Genomic DNA, 26559 nt, shown 5'->3' with positions numbered 1-26559 from the left:
TTTACCATTATATATATATACCATACCATTTATTACATACCATACCATACCATTACCATTTCAAACTTTAGGATAGAATGACTGTACAGGTTTTAAAAAAAATACTCAAAGACTTGACCAGACTAAGCGGTTCCGGTATAGTACATTACGATACAAGTGCGCAAAGTAGTTCGTTCCCGCACGATCGAAGCGAGTGCAGGATGACCTACGTGCGCACGAGTATCGTATACTATTTTCCAATTATATTGCGCAAAGTTCGACCCCTATAACCCCGGACGCAACGTGTGGGAAAGTGTTACTTTGCGAACGCAAATGCATGCGCAAAATCGAACTTTGCGCACGATAATAGGAAAAATATCTTTCCCTGAACGTTCACAATCAGGACATGGACCATTCGCGTGTTTGAGAGTATATAGTCTGGTTTCAGCACAATTTTACACAAAGCTTAACAATACAATATTTTTTTAGATAATGGCCGACTAATTTGTTACAACTATATATAAAGGGCAATTTACTTTAGGTCTTAACGTTACAATCATATCACCTTTTCTATTTTGCTGTACCTCCGTTAGAGATGATCTCCTCTCTCGGAGTCTTTGTGAGTCTTGTCAGTACATGTTATGTCATATACCTAGTACATTTCCTTAAATCTGACTATATTTGAACTCATAAATGGACTGTCACTTCAACGTATGAAGCAGTACCGTGAATACTAATTGATAATGCTGCTTGTAATAGTAATTGGGCACCTACACGTTAGTATAGACATAATCCATAATATCTATAGGATTTTTTTGGTTCCGTGCCTCAAAAGGAAAAAACTTGTGAAAGGAAGGAAAAACCTGTGAAAAATCATACTTCTAAATTACAAAATCAAACAAAAGTTACGGTAAATGCGGCAAAAAATGTACATTTCGACACGCTCAAAGGAATCAAAATTTATAGGGTATTTTCTGTTAACCTAGAACTATGAAATTTGGCAAGTAATACTACAAGTATGGCGGTCCAAATTTTGAATTTAGCTAACCCTGTCATATATTTTACTCATGAAAAAATTAATAACCTCTTCCCTTTTTTAAAAGTACCTATAGGTACGTAATTATTTGTACGGAACCCTTGGTGGGCTATTCTGACTCGCACTTGTCCTGTTTAATATGAATCGACCTTATCATATTTCATAACGCTTACAAAACGAACGGATTTTTAGGGCCAGTTTCCGTAGCCAAATGGCACAAAACGGAACGCTTATAGATTCGTCATGTCGAAAATTGGTTAGAACGAGATCTAGTAAGTAGTTTTTTTTAATACCTATAAATGATGAGAGCTCATTTGCGCTGTATGATTTTGAGCAAAGATTTTTTGTCTTTCCCCTTTAAATAAATTAATATCATGTTACTTGCGACTACGGAACCATTCATGAGCGAGTCCGTCTCGCATTTGGCCGCTTTTTAAATATTGATTCGAAGGAATGAACTCATTAAATTTTTCATTAAATTTAATTAATGAAATTCGTTTTTATAATAATCGTACCGAGTTGAGCTGGATGTACATTATTTAATTGAATTCAAAATTCTCACAAATGTGTTCGTCACTTTTAGGCATTAGAAGATAAGTATCACTAGCTTAGTAATTTCACTAGCTACGGCGCCCTTCAGACCGAAACACAGTAAAGCTTACACATTACTGCTTCACGGTAACAAAAGTCATCGCTGTAGTAACCAGGAGTAAAGTTGTGGCGCCATATTTTGGAATGGTTAGGGAATAATTTCGCACCAATTTCTTTAGTTATAAGTATAAAAGTAGAGGCATTTATGTGATTATATATACAATATTCATTTATTACGCTATCGTACACAAAAATGACAATTTATATCACATAAAAAATTTAAAATTTCAGAACGATTACAATTATTTTACATTGAAAAGTTTATCTCTCCGAAAAATCAACTTTCATCCATAACTTCAACGACTGTCTTACGATTTTTCGATCAGGTCACGTGTCCTGACGCGAGTTTAACATTTTATACACATTCCAAGAAAAGTGCTCAACGCAGCTAAAGAAGTTCGCTTCACTTCAAAAATATACGTGCCGCTGTTTTTTCCACCGTTTTTTTCTCAGGCATTTCTCTTTTTCATTTGTACCTACCATTCCCATACCAATTCACAGATTCTTATATTCAATATGTAACTTCTTAATTGAAATATTTTAATCTATATATGAATTCTATTCAACTAATTCAACATAATAATAATAAACCAACAACGGGTACGTGACAGCTATTATTAAATCAATTTCACGGCCGACCCCGTTATCAAATAAAAATGAATTAACCGATAAACAGCTGATAAACAATCGGTTTGTGTGAGATTTATACAGAGTTGTAATATATTAAGATAACATATTCAAATGAATCAAGGTAATAGTAGTAATTAGTAAAAAAGATTCAGTTTTTTATGGGAAATGAAGACAAACTTGTAACTTGCCAAGGTACATTGAGATGTTGTGCTTTGGCCAGGCGAATATGTTTTAAAATTATTTCACATTCACGTAATCTTATATATAAAATTCTCGTGTCACAATGTTCGTTCCCGTACTCCTCCGAAACGGCTGGACCGATTCTCATGAAATTTTGTGAGCATATTGAGTAGGTCTGAGAATCGGCCAACATCTATTTTTCATACCCGTAAATGTTAAGGTCCACACGAAATTTTTATTTTTTATTTTTTTGACATTTTTTTTAAATTTGTTTGATTATGAGTCAGCATTAAAAAATACATACAACTTCAAATTTTCACCCATCTACGATCAACAGTTACTTTTGTATCGCGATTTTAATATCGGCAATACAACGTTTGCTGGGTCAGCTAGTCTATATATAAAAATGAATTGCTGTTCGTTAGTCTCGCTATAACTCGAGAACGGCTGGACCGATTTGGCTAATTTTGGTCTTGAATTATTTGAGGAAGTCCAGGGAAGGTTTAAAATAAATAGGAAAAAGCTGCTAAATTAAATAAAAACGACAAATTTGTTTTTCCTTTTCCATACATAATTTTTATGAGAGAATTTATTGACGCACGGTTTGACAGTTCTGCTGTGAATCAATTTCATTACGACAGCAGGGTGCATATTTTACGAAGTTATTTTTGATGTTATGATATACTATTGACAAATTCATATAAAAACATAATTTTATTTATTATATACAGAACAACGTCTGTCAGGTCAGCTAGTATAATATAATAAAATATACAAGCTTTGTCTCATAAGAAAAAGAAACTATGAATATCATTTCGATTTTGTTCAGAATGTATGAGTTATTTTTTGTTGAATATGTTATTTAAACGAATAAAACGGTTTTATATATTATTTTACATTTATATTTATAACTGACGTTGAGCAGTTTTAATACTAAGACTGTTTCGTCATCCAAATAATCAAATATTTTCTAATACCTTTTTTATAGAGAATTTTTTAACGATGTTTTTAAATAAAAATATTGTTCCTGGATATTACTGGGTAGTTTGTTGTAAAAAGCTGATACGTCGCGGATACATCGTACAAGTTATATCACTATATGTACTTTAATGCATCCGTAAAAGAAAACGATTTTCTTATTGTACAACTTGAAGAATTTCGGACTGGGTTTTTAGTATTCAACAATATTATTACAAACTTTAATAATATATCATAAATCGCATTGACAGCTGATATGCGATTAATGAGATACTGTCCAGTCACGGATGTACGGATGGACATACATCGGACTAAGGCTGAGATCTCCAGAGCGTAGTTATACTTTGCTCACACTTTACTTACTTAAGACTTTGCTGAGTGTGATAAAACGGGGACTTGATTTGTGACTTGGGCTCTCTTAGCTTAAGCCCAGCATAATTTCAGCTGTCAAATGGCTATAAAAACGAAATCAAATATTATGCTAAGCTTAAACTCAACTTAGTTTTACGTAAGTGAAGTCTGAGCTGTGTCTCCTTTGCACAAGATGCCAGCTAGCCACAACGGCGTCTATTTCTGCCGTGAAGCAGTAATGTGTAAGCATTATTGTGTTTCGGTTTGAAGGGCGCCGTAGCTAGTGAAATTACTGGGCAAATGAGACACACATCTTATGTCTCAAGGTGACTAGCGCAATTGTAGTGCCGCTCAGAATTTTTGGGTTTTCAAGAATCCTGAGTGGCACTGCAATGTAATGGGCATGGCGTATCAATTACCATCAGCTGAACGTCCGACGAGACCCGTCCCTTATTGTCATAAAAAAAACCCTATAATGCTCACCCTAAGACTTGTCCATTGTTGAGCTGCTCTGGCGACTTGACCTGCGAGAACGTAACTTTATCATTGATCTCCCCGCGACTGCCGCGTCCTATCAGCGGCAGGTGGATCTGAGTTCCCTTCGACTCCATCTTCGTGCCTGACGTCATCGGAGTCTGGCCATCTTGATGGAAACCCTGCAAGAAAAGTGTTTCGTTTAGTAAAAGTTGGCAGCCACTTCATAGTATTTTAGGGGATGAACCAGGAACACTCTCACTAATGATAGCTTATTTCATTATCAGGTTGATAAAACGATGACAGTTTTTGATCAACCTGAGCAACCCACAGATTTGGGAAATCTTGTCGGACAATTTCATGAAAACAAAGCCAAAATATACCACGGGGCAACCATTTTAAACAGAATATCCCTTAATAACTTTTAAATGAGTAATGAGGGTACTTTTGAAAATTCGCTAATTGAGCGATAAAATAACGAAGCAACAGTCGTATGAAAGTCCGTCAATATGAATAATATACGAAATTTCATATGCCTGCTTTTGTTAACAAATAAATGTAGAATTACATGGACGTTTTTGTAAATTGAACCCCAAACAGAAATAAAAAATCCCTACGAGGGGTTATCCTTTTTGAGGGTTACAACGTATACCACTACATTTCCACACCCACTTGACCATTCCACAACAAAAACCACGATAAAATTTACATTTACAGAAATAGAATTGTTTTTCGCAACTAAACTGTACCGGCGAAATGTATTGTACGAGTAAACCTCCTCCGCCTTAGGCAATTAAACCCCCGCAGGCTTCGCTGGGTCGGCTCTTACGAAACCATCTATTTTTATACAAAGCCTACCTTCGTAGCTCCCTAATTGTCACTTTACAGTGTATTGTATCTGCTCTAGCTTGCCAAGAATGCTATTAATTAGTTATTTCAGAGCATTCTTCACCAATTTGAGGGCCTACATTCGAAAATATGTTGTATATTATTTATTTACTAGCTGACCCGGCAAACGTTGTTTTGCCATATAAAGTATAATTCACGCGATAGTTTTATAAGTAATAAAATATTGCCTATATTATAGCCTGTACATCATTTTGTTCTATTGTCCATAGTTTTTGCAGCGCACGCAAAAATAGGTTTTCGATTTTACACCTTGTGTTACAAAATAGCAATTTTATTACGGATCCCTAAATCCGGCAATTTTATTACAGATCCCTGTTTTTGAAAACATAGCCTATAACCTTCCTCGATAAACGGACTACCCAACACTGAAAGAATCAAGTCAAGATTTTAATATAATATATAATTTCCGACACAAGTTATTACTCAAAATGTTCCTGAAAGAAAAAGAAAAACGATTAAATTAAACTTGCTTTCCATGTTATTTTATTACTTTGCCTACCTATCCGTAGCGGGATATAAGCTGTTACAATACTAGAAATCGTTTTACCCTATATAAAATACGCTTTCTGCGTTTAATGTTCCTATTTAGTTATCTATATTTTTGATACGGCTGCCATTGATCCGAAAAGATATCAAATCAGTTTAAGGAATTTATAATTGTTTTGACTTGATCAATTTAAAATGAGACTCTATTAGAAATAAGTCTTATCTTCTCAAACATGAACATCAAAAGAATTGTAACTTTAAGGAATATTTATTACAATACTGGGTCTCGATTCTCTTATTTCAGTACCGCTCTGTCTCAAATCAATGTGAAGATCTATGGCTATTACGTAATAATGCACCATTATTGTGCGTCTTTAATATGATCTCATATTCGAATTTTGATTTGAAATGTAAATATAACTGAATATCGTTACTCTTCAACGTGCAAGAGAAATGTGTTATAAGTCTTAGGCTTCACTAATCTACTCGATCAAAAACCTCGAATCTGTCCGCGAAGTTGAATGTTAAGATGAATTTTAATAAGTAAGTATGTCTAAGTCCAATATTAAAATTGACACGCCAATCACTAAGCTAAAGTTTATAGAAAAATTTCAGTCATAAGAAGTATCAAGATTCAAGAAAACGTCCTTTGAAATTTTTCAATAACCTGGGATTTAATAGCCACAAATTATCATCATAGAGTTGTCTGCTAAAGATTTGCTAAAATTCGTTATATGCTTTCGCGTCAAGTCTATGGCGACAGTTTATGGCTCGGATATTACCCGCGAGCTATTTTGTATCAATTTACAGAAACAATTTACGGGAAATCCACTAGTGCCTACCCACCTCTACTATAAACCACTGGACTGGCGGCTATCAAAGTGCTTTTTTTTATTCTTGAAGTATAAATAACGCGGAAAACGAACGAAATTAATTCAAAATGTAAAAATACTTCAGAGTATTGTACGTTCCTTCGCAGCCATTTGTATTATACGTTAAAATTAGTTCTCTGGACGCTCGCGAGTGGCGTTTCAAATAGGTACAAAAAATTTGCTGTCAAACATATGGAACAGCCTGTCCAGTGGTATTTATACAGGTCAGTGACTAGTGCGTATTACTTATATTGATTTCATCCAATATATTTTCATTACATGATGGCAGTTTATCCATAGTGCGGCCTAAGCCTAACTTCCTACAGCAGGGTTTTTACGTATAAATTACATGGTAATTTATCTCGTGATGCTTGACCCGCACATATTACCACCACTACATTTATGTATGAGTTAGGATCAGGTGCGCAAGTCACGTACGTATATTTTCTTAATTCATAACTCCATCGTTTTTGTTTGCGTTCATTTTCAACATCAAATCATACATGCTTATCTAGCAAGTCTAATTTGATGAACTTGAACTAATTCTTCATAGTCACCGAATTTTTTAATTGTAAGTATTAGGTTGGGGATAAAGTTGCTTCGAATTTTTTATGAGAAGTAGACTCTTTTCAAAGTTAACAGTTCGACTTTTTGCCATCATGTGCTGTAGGCACACATTTTTGAACTTCTGAGCAAAAAATCACACCATGTGTTGGCACTCCTCTCTTGATTTTAACCTGACACTGCCATAACAATTCGGAAAGTGCACGCACGGTAAACGCTATAGGGTGGATACACTCAACATCTCCCAGCCAAATTCTCTTACTTGTTGCTACGTGGCTAAAGATAAGTGTCGTCTAGCGGTATCGTGATCTAATACCAAACCCTTTTCTATTGATTAATTCCGGCTGCTTTCTCTGAAATTCTTTCTTCAATTACTCTTGTTGATCCATTTTTCAAAATTTGCGTCCCTTTTATTCGTAACAGGGCGACCAGAGTGCATCTTTGACCTTAAACGTCCCGGATTGAAAACGCGTAAACCTATTTTCTGCTATTCTGACTGACACTACATTAGGTCCTTAAACGTCACAATTTTTTTTTTCGCATATTCTCTTGCCCTCTCTGTACTATTGACCCCAGTCATCGAATTATTTAATACAATATACACACTGAAATACACGTAGAACAAACACCCATATTCATCATATTTATTATTGCACCAGCCGTAATTTCACCGTCGCACGACACGCCAGAAATTAGGATATCAACCTCACCATCTGGATGTGCTTTCTTCCACGTACTACAAAGCTGTTGAATGAGCTTCCTTGTGCGGTGTTTCCGGGACGATACGACATGGGTACCTTAAAGGCCGGCAACGCTACTCTGATTCCTCTCGTATTGCAAAGAATGTGGGCGGCGGTGATCGCTCAACGCCAGGTGACCCAGGTACGCTCGTTTATCCTCCTTTTCCATAAAAAAAATCATCTAAATATTTATAATAATAAGGATATACTAAGAAGAGTGACAAAGAGTAGCTACTAATTAAGTCTCAGTCTAGTTTGAATCAGAGTCAAGGCGGTATTGTGGTAAACTAATCAATTATCACAAACTGTTCTCATTCCTAGTTCATGTAATTGGTATCAATTAAAACAATACTATTGTTTAGTAAGACAGCCGTTCCAAATAACATTTGGCCAGGATGATAGGAAGCTTTATAATACAGATAAAGGTGTTTATAATGATTAGTTAACGCTACTATAACAATGAGCTAAAGAAGCGTAGATGGATTTCAACATTTGTACAAAGGAAACATGCAGAATGCAATACCAATCTAAGCATTTGACTGTGTCAACCATGAAACTTTACTCCTAAAACTAAAGCATTACGGAGTAAAAAATACAGAACTATATCTGTTAAAATTATATTTAAGCGAAAGAGTTCAGATAGTCGATGTAAATGGCAAACGGTCTTCGGGTAAACCTGTTGGAATAGGTGTTCCGCAGGGTTCTATTCTCGGTCCTTTAAAAAAAATGACATATAAATATATATTCACATAATATGATATATTACGACACCATATATTTTGCGGCAAGATAGAGCTTCATAACATGTTATATTCAGAGTTAACTGCAAAAGAGAACACCAAGCTTAAGACTAGCAACGCTCTTATGAGTTTTTGGTGTTGCCAGAAAACAGGCTTGTGATAGTGAATTGCTATTAGGAAACCCGTAGGCTGCTTTGCCTTTTTATTCCATAGTTTTTTTTTTATAATTTGGGGTCGAAAGTCTCTTAAATTCTAGGATTTATTATGCCCTCAGCTTGCGCTAGCTGCGACTCTCTGTACCTTACTTTCCATTAGTTTACTGGTTTTTTTATTCTAATATTATTCAGTATTGTGATTTATACAGAGATGAATGTCAATAATAGCATTTACAGAGTTATAAGTACAAAGTATTTAAAAGGATTGCAAACGATTATCAAATAAATAATGAGAACGTAGCTATAAAGTATAAACATTTGGCAAGAAGGGTGCGAGAGTATATTTTAACGTCTGGCAGAATGCGACACTGTGCCCTTGTTATAGATAGGCTATAAATGATACGGTTCTTGGTGCATTAACAATAAATCTATATGCACTCTCAGTAGTGTGCAACCACTTTTCCGTTCCATATTGAGATGAGAGAGAGAGAGAGACTTCTCAAGATGACGTGATTATGTCATATGTATGCTTGTTTATCTCTTATATATATTAATAAATCTGTAAAGATCAAATTTTTAAACAATAAATCACAAATAAATGTGTTAAACGCAGGGTCAAACCTTAAAATGAAGCAAGCATACATTTATGCATGCCATGTTTTTCCTACAGCCAACTACGTGACTTGCTCACGCGTTTTTAAATCGCAAAATCTGCATGTTTATGCTGACTGAAATAAATCTTTTAACATAATTTAGGAGGACAAAGGAATATATTGCAGTAGCTACCTATAACTTTTGCATTACTATCAACCATCATATACATACATCCCTACTTATTTATCCTTACAAACTATAGCTTTTATAATATCTATTGGTGAAATCATCATAAAAATTCTTAGTACAAATTAACATACATTACACAATATATTTGTTCGAACACTTATATCTGAAGAACGGCTGATTTTCATGATTTTTATTTCACTGATTACTTATTATTACTGATTTGCCTCCGTCTCGAATCGCAGAATAATATTAAATCATTGAAAATTTGACGAAAAATACTTTCGTTCATTTAAAGTCATTATCACAATTTTCTAGAAAGTTATCTTTTTTTATGGAAGAGGGGGACAAAAGAGCATATGGGAACATGATGGTAGGTGATCATCGCCGCCCACACAGAGGAATCACAAGAGCATTGCCGGCCTTTATGCCTGGATCTAATGTAGACTTGAATTTTGGTTGGAATATTCCATTCGCCGAATAGAGGTCAACTAAGTACGGATTTCACGAAATTCCACCCGCGAGTTTTTTTTTAATATGATCAGAACAACGTCAGTAGGTGTTTACATATAATATCAACCTTAATTTATTTAATTGATTACTTAAATATTTATTATGACTATATTGAAAAACGAGATAAAAAAGCTGTTAAAGTCCGAAAGTGAGTCATCGTTTTTATCTCATGTTATTGCTACATGTATAAACTGGGTAGTTCATTGATAATAATTTTTATAGGACTTGGCGCGTGCCGTTGTAAATGTTTATAGGTCAGCGTTGAACTGATATAATTATATAAAGAATAGCGCGCGCGGGTCAAATTGCTGATCTTTATTATTTAACCAAAGGTCAGCAGATACGAATGAATTAATTGTTCGTGAAGATGATAATAAATTATTGCATATTTTAATCAAAACCTTCAATTGTATATATGGGCGCAAATCGCCACCTACCGTCAATTGTTTACAACTATTGATATTTATGTTTTAGTTTATCGTTAAAATGGATATAATTAGTAGTAGAATTAGTAATAGAATTAGTAAGGTCTAACTAATTTAATAGACACTGTTTTGACTGTTTGAATTGTTTGAAGATATTTCATGTTTCATTTATTGTTAAAATACTTAATTGAATGTGAAAATGTTCAAATTAATTTGTATTAGACTTAATTTGTATTAGAATTAATATCGTTATTCTGTATCAAACTTTATTATGTTATGCATTAAGTCTTTCTTAATTGTATTTCGAAACTTGCTTGCAGCGCCATCTTCTTACTTCGTAATGTTTGTTCAAATTCAATGAACAAACTATTATATAAATCATTTGAAGTTATATAAATTTATTAATACATTTATTGAGCTGTATTTAGGAATTATTTTACAATACCTAATTGTTTTTGTGTTTTAAAAGAAGTTGTATCTACTCTGTTTCATCTATTGTACGGAAGCTATAAAAGCGGTTGTTTTATGTAAAGACGGTTCATATCTATACTAGCAGTTGTGCTTCAATAAACTGAGAAATTCTTAGTGTTGTATTTCTTCATCATGGACCCTGATCAAGGAAACCCTGGCGTAACGCCGACGTATACTACTAGACAAGAAGCATGGAATAACAATTGTGTCGCAGTTTTGGATCGCACGGAAGGGCAGAGAGGGGCAGGCATGGTGAATATGCCTTGAACGTTGATGTAATATCTATGACAATGTTTAATTTGTCAGTTTAAACAAAATCTCTGTTGGTTTTAAACCGACTTCAAAAAGGAGGAGGTTATCAATTCGATCGGTATTTTTTTTATGCGTGTACACCGATTACTCTGAGATTTATGATCTGATTTACGTAATTCTTCTTTTGTTTCATGCGAAATTAATGCCATTTGGTCCCATAAAAATATTACATAGTTTGGCCCAGTGGTTTCCATTTTATGAACATTTATATAAAAATTTTGGTCTAACTGGATGACATAATTGTTTTCTGTGTACGGCTTCTTTTTGGAGTTTTCAATCGGGTTGATTATATATTATTATTAACTGACACTAAAACGTAAAAAATAAAAATAAACTACGTTTAAAAAAATCGATTTCAAAAACTGAAAAGTAACAAATAACTAAAAATTTAATTTTATACACCTCTTATGCAAACCTTTACCTTTAATATTAATAAAATACTATTATTTTTATGTGCTACATATTGATTGATAGCTTTGAAGTCTGTACCAAGCCAAATGTAATAAAGGTACCTACACTCGCCACGCGTGACTTTGAGCGGGATAGCTTCGTGTAGAACAAAACAACCCAAGCGGACAGACACGCAAGGCAAGACAACCTAAATAAATACAGTAAGTAAACTTAATAATATTAAGTTTTATTTTGTTTAGGGCTTGGCACTGACTTAAAACCTATCAGTAGGTAGCACATATAAAAAACGTTGACGGCTTATGTGAGCAATTATTTAAGACCACAGAGCTTCTCTAGTAGTATACACAGAAGTCTTTGCATTTAATACGCATTAGATTTCTTTTCCTGCATTTTTTATGGGTGAGGAGGACAAATTATCAAACATACAGGTCGATGAACGCGGCCTTTAGTCACCTGTAACACCAGAGGAATCACAGGACCTTATAATACGAGGACCGAACCGGGATCACCGTACTGAAAGTTATATATATATATACTAGCCGTTCCCGGCCGCTTCGCTGGGCGAATTTTAAAAGGAAATAAATTAATAAAAGAACGTTGAACGAAAAATAGAGAATCTAGGATAAATTTCGCATCGAATGGTGGTAGTTTCATGTCGATACGATGTTTAGGCGTGAAAGAGCCTCAAACTAAGACCATTATGATTATTATAGATATATATATTAGTCGTTCCCGTCCGCCTCGCTGGGCGACTAAGAAGTAAAATAAGTAGCCATAAACCATCTAGGATAAATTTCGCATCGAAAAGTGGTAGTATCATGTCGATACGATCAGTAGTTTAGGCTTTAAAGAGCCTCAAATAAAGACCATTTTCATTATTTATAAATAGAAGATAGATTACATCGGATTAATATAAGCGTTGGAGTCGCACTAGATAGAACCATTGACGTCGTTCGACATCGTTCTTATTATTTTGAATCGCGCTCCCTGGGAAACACCACCGTGTTACTTATAAACGCGAAATGAAGTTATTCCAAGTTTAAAACGTTTTCCCCCGCAGTGCCGCTCAGGATTCTTGAAAAACACAAAATTTCTGAGTGGCACTACAATTGCGCTCGTCACTTTGAGACATGAGATGTTAAGTCTCATTTGCCCAGTAATTTCACAAGCTACGGTGCCCTTCAGACCGAAACACAATAATATTTACACATTATGGCTTCACGGCAGAAATAGGCGCCGCTGTGGTACCCATAATCTGGCCGGCATCCTGTGTAAAGGAGCCTCCCACTGGTAGTGCAACTACAGAGTACATGAAATAGAGTATAAGACTCAATTTTATAGTACGGTTGGCAACCCTAGGCATATGTTTCAATAAGTTCGATCCTTTGAGACATGAGAGAAGTCTCATTTGCCCAGTAATTTCATTAGCTACGGTGCCCTTCAGACCGAAACACAATAATATTTACACATTATGGCTTCACGGCAGAAATAGGCGCCGTTGTGGTACCCATAATCTTTCCGGCATCCTGTGTAAAGGACCCTCCCACTGGTAGTGTAACTGCAGAGTACATGAAATAGAGTATAAGACTCAATTTTATAGTACGGTTGGCAACCCAAGGCATATGTTTCAATAAGTTCGATCGATAGATAATTGGATTAGCATACTACGTACATATATATTACATCATAGTGCAAACAGACGCCTTTATAGATTGTTAGTAATCACCTGACATTAAGTGATCACTGTCGGGGTAGCTCATTTTTAAAAGCAGTGGAATCACATGAACATTGTTGGTCTTTAAGCATTTCACCAGGTCGATAACCTGACAATACCGTAAGAAATTCATTTCAACATTATTCCTTCAATGTCTTTGCAATCCTATATAGTCGATAGCTAAGGTGACAAATACATACATAGAACAATCATGCGAGAATGTCATTTGTACTTTGGACTTTGGAGTAAATAAAAAAAATATTATGATAATTTAAACAAATAAATTATACCTCTTAGATTAAGGATTGGTCTACGCTGCGCTCCAACTAGATAGTGTAGTCGTAAATTGCGGCAACTAGTTCTACGCCCAAGTGGGCGTACTCAAGCCCGTCTCAAACAATTTGTGACGTTGACGTCCCACTTATTCTGTTAAACTTTGCTAATAATTGAAACCAAAATGCCGGCCTGTGTAGTAAAGCTTTGTAAAAAGAATACTACAAGAAATAAGAAACACACTGGGATCACATATCACCAGTATTTTGTATTTCATTCATTTCAATGTAAATAACACGAAGCGTATGTTACAAAATATTAAAGATGCCATTGAGTGTCAAGATGCCACCTACACAAGCATCTAATAGTTGCCGTAATAAAAAAGTTGTTGTTGTAAGGTAGTGCGGTATCTAGTCGGAGCGAAGCGGAAACCAATCCTTAATCTAAGTTATGCGCAGCGCAGATCAATTCTTAATATAAGTTATGCCTGCTAATTTTACAAACTGAACGGATATAAATATTTGAATCTTTTGACTGCTTTAAAAAAGGGTTTCTCATTCACTTCTACAGTTGTCAAGACGAAGATTTTCGCATCGACTATCTTTTATTGTATATAGTTTTATTCAAAAGAGCGCAAAAAAAGAATGCTGGGAGAGTTTCTTGCGCCGCTTCTTCTCTCTCAGAGCGCCATTTGTTTCCGAAGCGGTAGTAATATCTAGTAGTTATTAGAAATGACATCAAAAATAATTCTAAAGGAATCAATTTTGAGAAAATAAATACCTTTATGCCTTTATCCACCCCTCACGAATTATTAGTGTGCAAGATATTTTTCAAGTAGGAACCACACTACAGATTTTTTTGTATTATATTTTAAATTGATTGAATTATAAATGTTAACGATTAATTTGTTGTAAGCGTAGTCTCAGACTGAAGTATTTAAATCTGTTTAAAAAGTACTTTATTAAAAAAAACCGGATGGAACAGAAACGTGCCGCCATCTTGCTATAACGGGCTTCCGTTGCATTGTCGCGCCTAAAGAAGTTTTACTTCAAAATTGAACTAAAAAAATAATATACTTCATTGCTAAATTATTAACGATTTAATGTATTAAATTTTCTAAAAGTTCCTTGACTCCTCTTAAGGGGAGTCTTAAAATACCCTTCCGTTTAATTATCATCAGCTGATAAGTGACAATGAACTGTACTTGTAGCTGACGCAATCATATAAATAAAAGTTGCTACGCAATAAGGGAGGGCATTGTACGTCCTTCTATCAATTATACTTACAATTGTGCGCGCCCTTTGAACCTGCCAAAGCTGGTTTCAACCATTGGTTTGTGTCCCGAACGATCAATTTCGAGCATTACTGCTACTAATATTATTATTATTATCAAACAAAAACCTGCACATATATAATTACTAGCTGACCCGACAGACGTTGTTCTGTAGATAATAAAAAAAAATCTGTTTTAATGGAATTTGCCAAAAATATTTTAAAACATCAAGAATGATTTCGTAAAAAATGCTCCCTGTTGAAATTGTTTCACAGCGGAACTGTCAAAACGTGCGTCACTAAATTCCCTCATAGAAAATATGTCCATACAAAACAAATATTGAAAATAAAAATAATTACGGGTCCCAAATCGAAATAAAAACAACATCTCTCAAGTTGGACCAAACTGCACTCCATGAAGTAATCCCCATTAAAATCTGTTCAATAGTATAGGAGTCCATCGCGGACAAACAACGTGTCATCTAATTTATATATAATAGATTATTTAAGTATTTATATCCTCTTCTTCATTCACATTCTAGTCTTTGGGTGTGTTCTCTCTAACCCAACAGTAGTACTCAAGTAAGGCTAGTGTTAGTAAATGAACATAGTCCAATCTACCACATGATTACTTTTAAATTTAAGGCCTGTTTATTTTTCCGCTCTCTTATAATATAATTCCGGCTTACACAATCGAACCACGATTTAAACGCATTTACAAATACGCAGTTTATAATAAACACATATTTTGATTCACGAAAATCAGTAGGTAGAAATTATTTGTATGAATTATCAGTGATAAATCTTTAAACTACTTAAAAAATTTTGAAATGTAAAAAAAAATTTGTACACCTATTTAAAAATTAATTTCATTGGTTTAGGGGCTTTTATACGTATGTACATGTCAGCCCCATTATAATCTAAGTACATAAAAAAGACAAAAGAAAAACAAAATTCTTAACTTAACAAACTTAAAAAAATAATAATAAAACCAAAATCAAGTTATATCTATAGTGTTCAAAGAATAAGACTTATGGATTCAAACATACTTATGGCATCCTTAGATGCAGGGCGGGCAAGTATATTTACAAACATGCCCGTATCAAATCTGTTCAAACCCATAAGTCCTACAATTTTGTCTCTACTAGACTGAAATCGGACATATTCCTTTAACAAGTGCTCAACATCCTCAATTGTTCCACATGACTCACATGGAGGTGACTCCGCAATTTTCATCAAAAATAATTTCATTATTAAAAGAAGTGTTTATATACAGATTAAGGAAAAAAGAAAAGTATATAATACCTGCATTTTGCCATGTCTAACGTATGGTTGCCAAACATGGGCATTAACAGAAAAGTTGTTGAAAAAAATCGAAATCTGCCAAAACGGAATTGAAAGAAGTGTTATTGGAATTAAAAGAAGAGATAAAATAAAACTAACAAAAATTAAGAGTCATCAACTAAATTCAAAGATGTCAAAACTGTGTGCAAAACATTAAAGTGGAAATGGGCAGGACATATGCTACGTGACAAAAGCGAAAAATGGACAAAAATGATAACGGAGTGGTATCCACGAGAATGCAAAAGAAGCAAAGGGCGACCTTAAGAGAGTGGCTGGCCCAGAATGGATAAGAATGGCGAGAGAGAGAGAACGATGGAAGTCTTTGGAGGAGGCCTATGTCGAAGGACAAGCTGTTAAGAAAATAGTAAGCAATTAGTTAAGGATATATATTTAAAAAATGTTATTGTTAGTAACAGCAATAAAGGCTTATTTTATTTATTTTATTATTATATACAGATAATCAGTACCGGATTAGCCATATAGCAAGTGTAGCAAATGCTACGGGCCCCGCGCAAAAGGGGGCCCCGCATGTCCTACTCATCTCTGTCTGAGCATAATTTTTTGAGAGAAACTTATTAAGATATTGAATTTCTTGATGTGGCAAAAAGGTGAAACGTTACCACTTTAACTACTGAGACAACCCACGTCAGACACTTGACAGAAAGAAGACATTGAAAGAATTTGCTACGGGCCCCGCGTAAGCTTAATCCGTTTCTGCAGATAATGGGATAAAGGGTATATGCAGAGCTGGTAAGCGGTATTAAGTTACTACTTACAATAGTATAGCCCGTATTCTCATTAGAGCATAAAAACACAGACGTGCTCACGTGGTTTAAGCATGCATTATCTGTCTGTCACACATACTAAAACCTGTGTTTACAAAGACGAATAAAAATACGCAACCCGCATTGGAAAAATGTTGTGTTATCAGTTCCTTTGTTCGCAATATGTTTATAGTTATTGTAAGAACGAAGAAATTTACTTTTTTATATATTTAAGGAGTTTGAAAACCATAACAAATCCCACCACTTTTTTGTAAATGTGAATTATACTCATACTATAACTAGTCATAGTTGAGCTTTCGAATATGCAAAGATTGGTTACCGTAGGTATCTAGTATCTAGCGTAAGGAAAAATTTTATGAGTGAGTGTTGAATAGAAGTTTGGTTATAAAATAACGGAACTAAATTAAACTAAATCAACTTTAACACTTTAATGATAACACAGATTGGGAATGGTGCGACCAGGTTATTAAATAATAAGTTTAATTACGATATTACTTTGTAACCATGTAACAATTTTTGTGAAAAAAAAAGACTACTGAGTTTGTCGTGCCCGTTCTTCTCAGGTCTGAGGCATTCTTTTGGAATGGGTGGTAGATTTTGACTTTCAATAAGTGATTTTATTTCCTATTTTAAATAAAAATATTTGAATTTGAATTTACTAGAGGAAGCTCAAGCATTATTTCAGCTAATTAAAAGTATTTGCCTGGCAACAGGTTCTATTCTGAAAGGGACTTCAATCAGATGTTTATACGTGAAATAAAAGAAGCCTCGTATCCACATCCAAACTGAATGACGTCACTACTACGCAACGCGAAGAGATCGAGCCGTTCACAATATTTTCATTCTAAAATTTATTGAAGTTATACTTCTTTAGGTGCGTTATGAAAAAATGATGAGAGTGAAATTTTAAGATGCTCGCACATCACTGTAACACAAAAGTAACAGGGTGAAGTTGGTTACTAAAATTTTCTGACATTTTTTTTGCGACATTAGTATTTTTTTTTGGTTTCTGTGTCCATTATTAGGATAGGCAAAGGGTTCAAGCCCATACAGCCGTATTCTTTATTTAATAATTAATTGTCAAAGCCATCGTTGCAATATTACAATATTGTTCTTTCTACAAACGTTTTTTTCCAAAAAGTTTACGTTCCAAGATATTATATATATATTATGTCCCTTATAGATCGGATGTAGAAACAATCAGGCCATTGGGCAACTAGAGTGAACTTTGATGTCTTCGCATACGTTATCAGAATAAAATTAACTTACTTGAACCCAGGTCCCAACATTGGACAACATCAGAGCGAGCACAGATCACCGAGCACCGAGCATACGACCACTCTACACTCCAATCAACACACAATTGACGCAACCAGAACCACTAATCAGCTGATGACTATCTGCCTAATTACATGGCAACACACGATAAACTTTGTTTAGGTCAAGTATAAAGTACCTTGGCTAAGGACATTATTTTATATCGATTGATGGCCAAAGGGTTCTTCAGCTGACGGGTCGCATCATCCAAATCACCACGAATTTTTTTTAATGAAAATAAGGGTTGAGAGGAGCAGGCCGTTCAGCTGATGGTAATTGACAATGCCCTGCCCATTACATTGCAGTGCCGCTCACGGTTCTTGAAATACCTACCCAAAAATACTGAGCGGCACTACAACTGCGCTCGTCACTTTGAGACATAAGATGTTAAGTCTCATTTGCCCAGTAATTTCACTAGCTACGGCGCCCTTCAGACCAAAACACAGTAATGCTAACTCATTATTTTGACGACCTGTATAGCCGAATGGTTAGCGATCCTACCTACTAAGCTAGAGGGGTCCCGGGTTCGAATCCCGGTACGTACAAGCATTTTTATGATGAATATGGATGTTTGTTTCTGAGTCATGGATGTTTATATGTATTTATGTATGTTTAAGTAAGTATATTGTATTAAATATATCGTTGTCTTGCAACCCATAACACAGGCTATATTATATGCCTAATTTGGGGCAAGATAATTTGTGTAAAATGTGAGTCAATAATAATATTAATATTACGACAGAAATAGGCGCCGTTGTGGTACCCATAATCTAGCCGATATCCTGTGGAAAGGAGCCTCCCACTGGTGTGAGTGTGTATTTATGGTCTTCATGTATTTTCTGAATATATGTGGCGCGGAATCCATTATATAACCTGCTTTATGACACCGATCAAATTAAATTCTAGATAGGCGGCAGTGATCACTTAACATCAGGTGACCCGTACGTTCGTTTGTTCTCCTCTTTTATAAAAAGAAGCTGTATATAAGCAGAGGGCGGCGTCTGTGTATGTATCCATGATATATCCGAAATGCATTGCTCGCTGTGAATCGTTAAAAAAAAATCTGCTGAACTCAATAAAAATCTGCAACTTTCGATCAATATTGGTGGCGGTAGTCAACTACCACTGTATAGATATATATGCATTCCTATTTCTCCATTTTTATCTTAACTGTAAGCTAAATATTTAATACTTGATTTTTTACTGTGTTCTTCTCGACAAACTCTTTTACTACATATTAGTTCCCTCGTTAGGGGCCTGCCTTTTGTTTACTCCTACATTGTTAACACAATCATACTTGAAGCCCTGATACTTGAGTTATATAAAGATAGACATCTTCCTCCTCACAGAGAGACAAGTTCCTCTTACTGGAAGCTAATACAGCTCCGATAGACTTGACCTAAACAAGCATTAAAAAATTAAGTCTACTCTTTTCTAGACCATCACGAAACAATATTTTGTAAATGCTTTTAATATCTGTCTATAAGCTAGTATGGTCTATGGTCAACAAAAAAACATATATGTATTTATATTCTTCGAAAAGTATTCGAACAAGGAATTAATTGAAATATAATTGTGAATCCACCGCGATCAAAGCACGTGTCATTAAATTTTATAATATTATCGACGCTTGTTGGAAACTGCAGCTGTTACTCTTGACCTTGGCAACCCTAATAGCCTAATCTAAAAGATGTCCACTGCTAGACAATACTATACACATGGTCGAATAGCCTAAACAGATGGTCGAATTTGTCCGGCCGAACCATCGGACACCGGACTCTGAAGACGCAGTGTTGGTAGGCCCCCACAAGATGGATATGGAATACGTTGGATGAGGGCAGCGCACAACCGATCGTCGTGGAGATCTTAGTCTAGCAGTGGACATCTTTCGGCTGATGATGAACCATCGGACGCGGTCCGGTACCATATTCGATGTCCATTGCACAAAATTATTATTACCATCCGTCCGTACTGAGTACGACGTGAAGGAATAGAATAAAGACGTGATCTAATTTGAATCAAACATTTATTCTATTAACAAAACAACTTTGAAAGTGACAGCTATAACAGGATATCAGTTGGAAACTTAATTCACATCAAATTACGCAAGCCATGATAATGATACTAAAATGATAGACGTATGCAAAAGGATAATGACATCAGCCACGTCATGCTGAAGTAGTGCGTATGTAGCGATAGCCTCTATTATCTAATTATTAATTTATTTCTTTAGCTAAATAATAATTTATAATTCAATTTATTCACATGTTATTCGTTTATTTTATTTAAAGAATAATAGTCTTGAATCTAGATCGATGGAAGGTTTTAAGACGTTTTTCTTTCCGAGTTCGATGTTGGAACAATTGTGATTTTAAATTCAAATTTTATAAGCGATGCGTGACTCGAACCCACGACCTCTCGCGTTCCGTGCGAAATCCAACTGAGCTAACCGCTCAAGTGACGTATCGTCATAAAATCTTGTATGCTTTTTTTCAACTCTCAGGTTGTGGCTTCATGTGATTTTGTGTCTCGTATCAACACGACACAGTCTTCAATATAATTAACTATTATTACAACCAATATTAGATTATATACAAGAGCTGTTTGGATTAGCTTTGGGGAGTAATCACGTCACTGAATGAATTATTCAAGTGCAAAGTATTTAGACGTGAACAACTCGTATATTTCTTAATGTTTTAATTTAAATATGACAAAATATGCTATAATGTGATTATGCAGTTCTTTGTTGCTGTGAATATTAAAGCTTATATTGAATTATAGAAATTCACCATCTTGCAAAAATTAATATAATGACACACACACATACATACAAACACATTACTACTAAACACGCACCTATTTACAATCGGCTTAACGGGCAGTCCTAAGTGCAGGAGCTGTCTAACTGAGGAAGAAACGGTCACTCATGTAATCCTAGAATGTGCTGGGGTGGGAGATATTTAATGTTTTTTACAATAGGTACTTTAGTTTTTTATTAATATTACTGAAACTATATTATATTGCAAAAAAATAAATGGTCGTTCTGGGAAACACAAACATACTGGTACTTATCTCATTACCTACTATTACGAATAATGTCTGTGAAACGCATATATGCGCATATGTAAAAAAAAAAAGTCTGGAACGAACACGATATCAGACCGGCTTATTAATTGTGATTCTTCTGGAAGAGACCTGAGATCTGATGATGATGAGAGCTTGGATCACATACGATCAATTATTGTTCTGTTGACACGTTCATCCCGTATTTCATAAAAACCATCAAAAATAAAACGCACTCGTATCACATTTTGATACCAGCGCGTACCAGCCTGATGAATGAACAACATAATTAATCTGCCAATTCAAATAAGGCTCGTATTCTTCCATGAAGCTAATATTCTCGGAAGTCTTTGATCGAAAATTGATATGGTCTCCATTTAGCGTTGTCTTTTTTTATGAAAAAAAATAACACGACGAGCCAGACGTTCACCTAATGTTAATTTATATGACCTAAGTTATAAGTACAATGCTCAGGAATCCTAAAATTCTGAGCAGCATTAGAATTACGCGCGTCATCTTCAGAGATAAGATGCGATTAATTTCACTAGCAATGTCACCTTTCCAACGAATGAATCTTGAACACCAGTGGGAGGCTCCTTTGCACAGGAGCCTAGAGTATGGGTACCACAACAGCAGACCACAACAGACGAAACGAGCAGGACGTTCAGCTGGTGGCAACTGATACGCCTTCCCCATTACAATGCAGTGCCGCTCAGGATTCTTGAAAACCCAAACATTCTGAGCGGCACTACAATTGCGTTCGTCACCTTGAGACATAAGAAGTAAAGTCTCATTCGCCTAGTAATTTCACTAGCTACGGCACCCTTCAGACCGAAACACAGTAAGGTTAACAGATTTCTGCATCACGGCAGAAATAGGCGCTGTTGTGGTACCCATAATCTAGCCGGCTTCCTGTGCAAAGGAGCCTAGTCCTACGCTTCCCTCATCTTAACTATTCCGTCGATCTTGACCAGATCATCCGTCCATTTACGTCTTACCATTCGACAAACGTAACATGTTCAAGTTCGTTCCCAGCTCTTGTCTTGTTATATTTGGAGCCGGCAACTGTTTACATAATAACAGTAGCGAGTACACGCGAACCAGGCCGGTACAATGCCGTATTACGATCAATACCAATGTTGTGCGTAACTTACGAGATTATTGATTATGAACTCTTGTCGGAAATACACTAGCTATAACTGGTCACAATCTGAATTTGGGAGAAGCTGCCCCACATCTTCTCTCATAGAAAAATGGTCTTTATTCCCGTAACAATATGATCATTATCTAGAATTCTGCGTGTTATGAAATAAATTCGACAGAACAACCGGCCGCTCATAAAACTGAAGGCAGTGAAGCGCGAATTCCGCTGCTTTGCCTCACTTACTTTCTCCCCAAAATAGTTTTAACCATAGAGTTAGAATATATTGCTAGCGTTTAGACGAACTGACAGCCAGCTTGTCAATGTGTACGTTAGCTACAGTTAGTTAAGAGCTAATTGCACCTGTGGCTGACTGTTAACGACTTGCCGATCAAAATCAGTTATATTAACATCTTTTATCTTTTGTATCTCCGTTAGCAATGTTCTCTCTCGCAATCTTTGTACGCTAGTATATATTACGTCTATGGTTTTAACCAAATCTTTTCCTTCATATGCATTTGCATAAGATGGTGGTTAACGAACTTAATGAGAAATATTTTAAATAAAAAAATAAGCATATCTATTACTGACATACTTAAGTTTTAACTGCAAAACAGAGCCAAAAAATAATAAGACTTATTTTTTACAAATTGACTCCCGAAAAAATATTTAGTCATTGATAAAATCACTATCACCGCTCTTATACCATCGTTCTTATACCAGATCAATCTATACATATAATGACAATACACACTGAGTGTGTGCACAATCAAAGAAAAGTAATAACTTAAAGAACGAAGGTGACTAGAGAGAAGAGATGATATAAAAGAAGCTGAATATAAATGAAAAGATTTACTTATTGTCTGTTTATTTTAAAGTTTACTTGTTAGCGCATATTGCCAGTTTAACGGAACCGATTTTTATCTAGTTTTCACAGGTTGACAGATATACTTACTTATAGTTATTTCTTCAGTTTTGTTTTATTGAAATCGGATATCTGAAAAAAATTATTGTCATTTTAAGAAACCTGCATTAAACATTAAAATTTTGATTATTAGTAAGAAGTTTATTAAAAATGCGAAAAGTGAAAATACCGCTTAGCCCTTTGGTGAAACAATCCCTAGAGATTGGCAAAGTATTCTGTACCTCGCCTTTCTTACTGAACTTGTTCTAGCTGTTCCTATAGAAATTTCCTTCAGAACGAAATTTCAGCAAATAGTCACCAATATAATACCGGAAACATTGTTCTGATGTCCCGCCATATAGCTACGTACGTTTAATATGGCTGATGTATTTTTGGACCTGACCAGCTCAAGGATATAATAACACTTAAATTTTTCCTAGTCTTTTATGTCTATGCGATATTATGTTTTGTATGAGCGCTTTGTTTAGTCGCTTCGTGAATGATATTTGAAAATATAAAGTTCCGCTCGTTAATACTATAAAAGTACTTTACCTAGTGAAAAAGGTTTTTTTCAATGTAGCATATTTATCATAACATAATATCCTATCAATCATTCAACAACAAACAAAAACTTATGGGGTACAAGATCAGAATATTGAACATAGTGTAACAGGATGCTACACTACGTGGTCTACGGTGACGAAATAGTTCCTTATATATTCGACCTTTACAACCTAAACGCTTTGTTTATTTTCCTACATCACTTGACGACAGGTTTAAGCCTCATTGAATTCGTTTTCATCACCCAAGTAAACCCACCTGAAGGACCGTTTGGGCGACGGTGACCACTAACATCGGATGAACTAAGCGTATGGGCGCCTCCTAATCCCATTAAACAGATAATTAGTCTGTGGATAAATGTTAAATGTGAATGCACTTTGTACCCTGACATATTACTAAGGATTGTTTCATTTACTTCATAGATTATCATGATCATCACCATACAATCGGCTGTCTCCCGAAAAGGATAGGTAGATATTACGGACATTTTTGATATTTGAGCGGGCAAACGGGTAAGTGGCTTAGCTGATAGAAAGTAACAACCAGCCATCATGGACAGCCGCAATACCAGAGGTCTACTGATACGTTGCCGGCTTTTAAAGAAAGAGCATGTTATAGATCTGAGCTTGTAGGTCCCTAAGTCGTGTCAGATTGGGAATACTGCAGCCGGTAAATGCTTCCACAAGGCGGGGTAAAAATTTGTACGCAAAAACTTGAAAATGAAATTTCGTTTCGCTTTAGAAATTCTCTCTATGTGAACAAACCAATTGTCCACCCCTAAACTTATAATAATTGGAGACAAATGTAACAAATTAAAAACCATAAAAGTCAGACCAGCCGTTCTACAGTTATAACATTATAATATGACGTTTCTGATATTTTTTAATACCTAAGTACATTAATGCAGCAATTTGCAATGACAGTTAATGCAGTAATATTATAATTAATTATCTGTTATATAATTGTACCGTGCACGTTCTAAATTCCCACATCCATATCGGAAAGGTTGATTGATTATAAGTTTCATTATCCTGCCAAGGTGAAACACATTATAGAACTCACCATACCTTTGACATGACTGAGAGCTTGCATTGTTTATTGGACGCTTGAAATAGTTTGCAGTATGTAAATTGAGAAAAAGAATAAGGGAACAGTGACATCAGAGAGCGATGTAGGGTAAAAGAAAAGGAAATCACAATTATTGGTAAGAACGTGATGGGGTGGTTTTATTATGTAGAGATGCATGAAAGTAGGTAATTAGCTTTTATTTATTTATTTATTGGAAAACAAACAGCTTAAGTTATATACACATTGTAACACATAATGTATATTACACAAGCCATTAAAGTTTCCACTTAAATATAAACAAAGTAGGAGTGAATATAATACAAAATATAACGATTTGATATGAGTACAATTAAACATAAGGCGAAAAAAGTACACAATAATAGATATATATTTACATTACATATTTTAAGGATGTTTAAGATATTCTTTAATTTTTTTAGTAAATGTTCGATGGCTGCTATGAAAAATGTCTAAGTGACTATTATTATTATTATAAGTGTTTGCATGCTCTTAGAACTAATTAATACGAACAGGGATAAAGAATGTATCTATAGAACGTGTATAATGTTGGGGACAGTTAAGTTTAATGTTACTTAAAATACGATTGGAATCAATTAAGTCATGTAATATTTTGAAGAAGGAGCTTTATAGCAATTAGCAGATAGTAGATATTAAAATGCATAAACTTATAAGGCAAATGTAGAAGAAAGTGTTCGGGTCGATACTAGGACAAGATAGTATGTACGAAAGGTTTAACGCTTGTGGATGATGCCAAGCACGTATATAAAGTGTAGTAAACGCGGATAAGTAATGACTAGTGTACGACAACACTCTTAGCTTTGGCTTTTAGTCCTTACCATATCGATCTAATCATTGGTCGATGGTATCAGGCCATTTGAATGAAATCTCAGCATTAGCTTCGTCTCCGAAGACTAAAGATAACGTTTATACTTCAGACTGAAACTATTAGTTAATGATTTTTTTTAAATATTAATCTATTCTGTTTATTTACCTATCCATTTAAATGATACGATTTTTAAATCATCACATTTTAAGTATTCCTAAGAGATCAACAGAATTCAAAACAGATGACAGATGTTACTGCAGACGACTTGACAATAGAAAAGAAGCCAAAGACCTAATGTCTTTGACTAGGACGACTGCTAGGAATATAGACTTTTATAATACGTATATAAAATATTACACCAATATAACAACCGATTGAATTCCAATAGAAGATAGTAAGAAATAAGGGTTACAATTGGAATGTTGGGAAGACGAAATCAAACGCTGGGCTAAAATGGATCCAAATAGAGAAAAAGAAAGAGAGAGAGAAGAAAATCGTTTTGCTGAACTGGAAGCTGTGTGAAACCAACCAACCGAACACTTAGGTCTTACTATATATATATTAGGTCGTATAGTCTGACGTATCGGAAGTTTATTGTCACACATCTTATATT

At 34.9% G+C, this 26559-nt stretch overlaps 1 protein-coding gene and 1 long non-coding RNA gene across 3 annotated transcripts in view; both read right to left on the bottom strand.

Moving 5' to 3' along the window:
• Window positions 1-18815, bottom strand: part of LOC126968780 (uncharacterized) — a 41585-nt gene extending 22770 nt beyond the window's left edge. Inside the window, exon 1 of the long non-coding RNA XR_007730284.1 lies at window positions 18734-18815. This is a non-coding gene — a long non-coding RNA (uncharacterized LOC126968780). The remainder of the gene's footprint in view (window positions 1-18733) is intronic.
• Window positions 1-26559, bottom strand: part of LOC126968680 (ATP-binding cassette sub-family G member 1) — a 71189-nt gene that overhangs the window by 22770 nt on the left and 21860 nt on the right. The window contains exons 1-2 of one of the 2 annotated variants that reach the window (XM_050813726.1): window positions 18315-18398; window positions 4289-4461 (exon numbers count right to left, since the gene is read on the bottom strand). In XM_050813726.1, the coding sequence (XP_050669683.1) occupies window positions 4289-4461; window positions 18315-18344 (203 nt within the window). In that variant the 5' untranslated portion in view covers window positions 18345-18398. Of the gene's footprint in view, window positions 1-4288; window positions 4462-18314; window positions 18399-26559 lie in introns of those variants that run through there. The other variant, XM_050813728.1, reaches the window with a different exon arrangement.

Source organism: Leptidea sinapis, chromosome 16, assembly GCF_905404315.1.
Source record: "Leptidea sinapis chromosome 16, ilLepSina1.1, whole genome shotgun sequence".
Lineage (NCBI taxonomy): Eukaryota > Metazoa > Arthropoda > Insecta > Lepidoptera > Pieridae > Leptidea > Leptidea sinapis.
The sequence above is the reverse complement of the archived record's forward strand: the minus strand, read 5'-3'. Positions and strand labels throughout refer to the sequence as shown.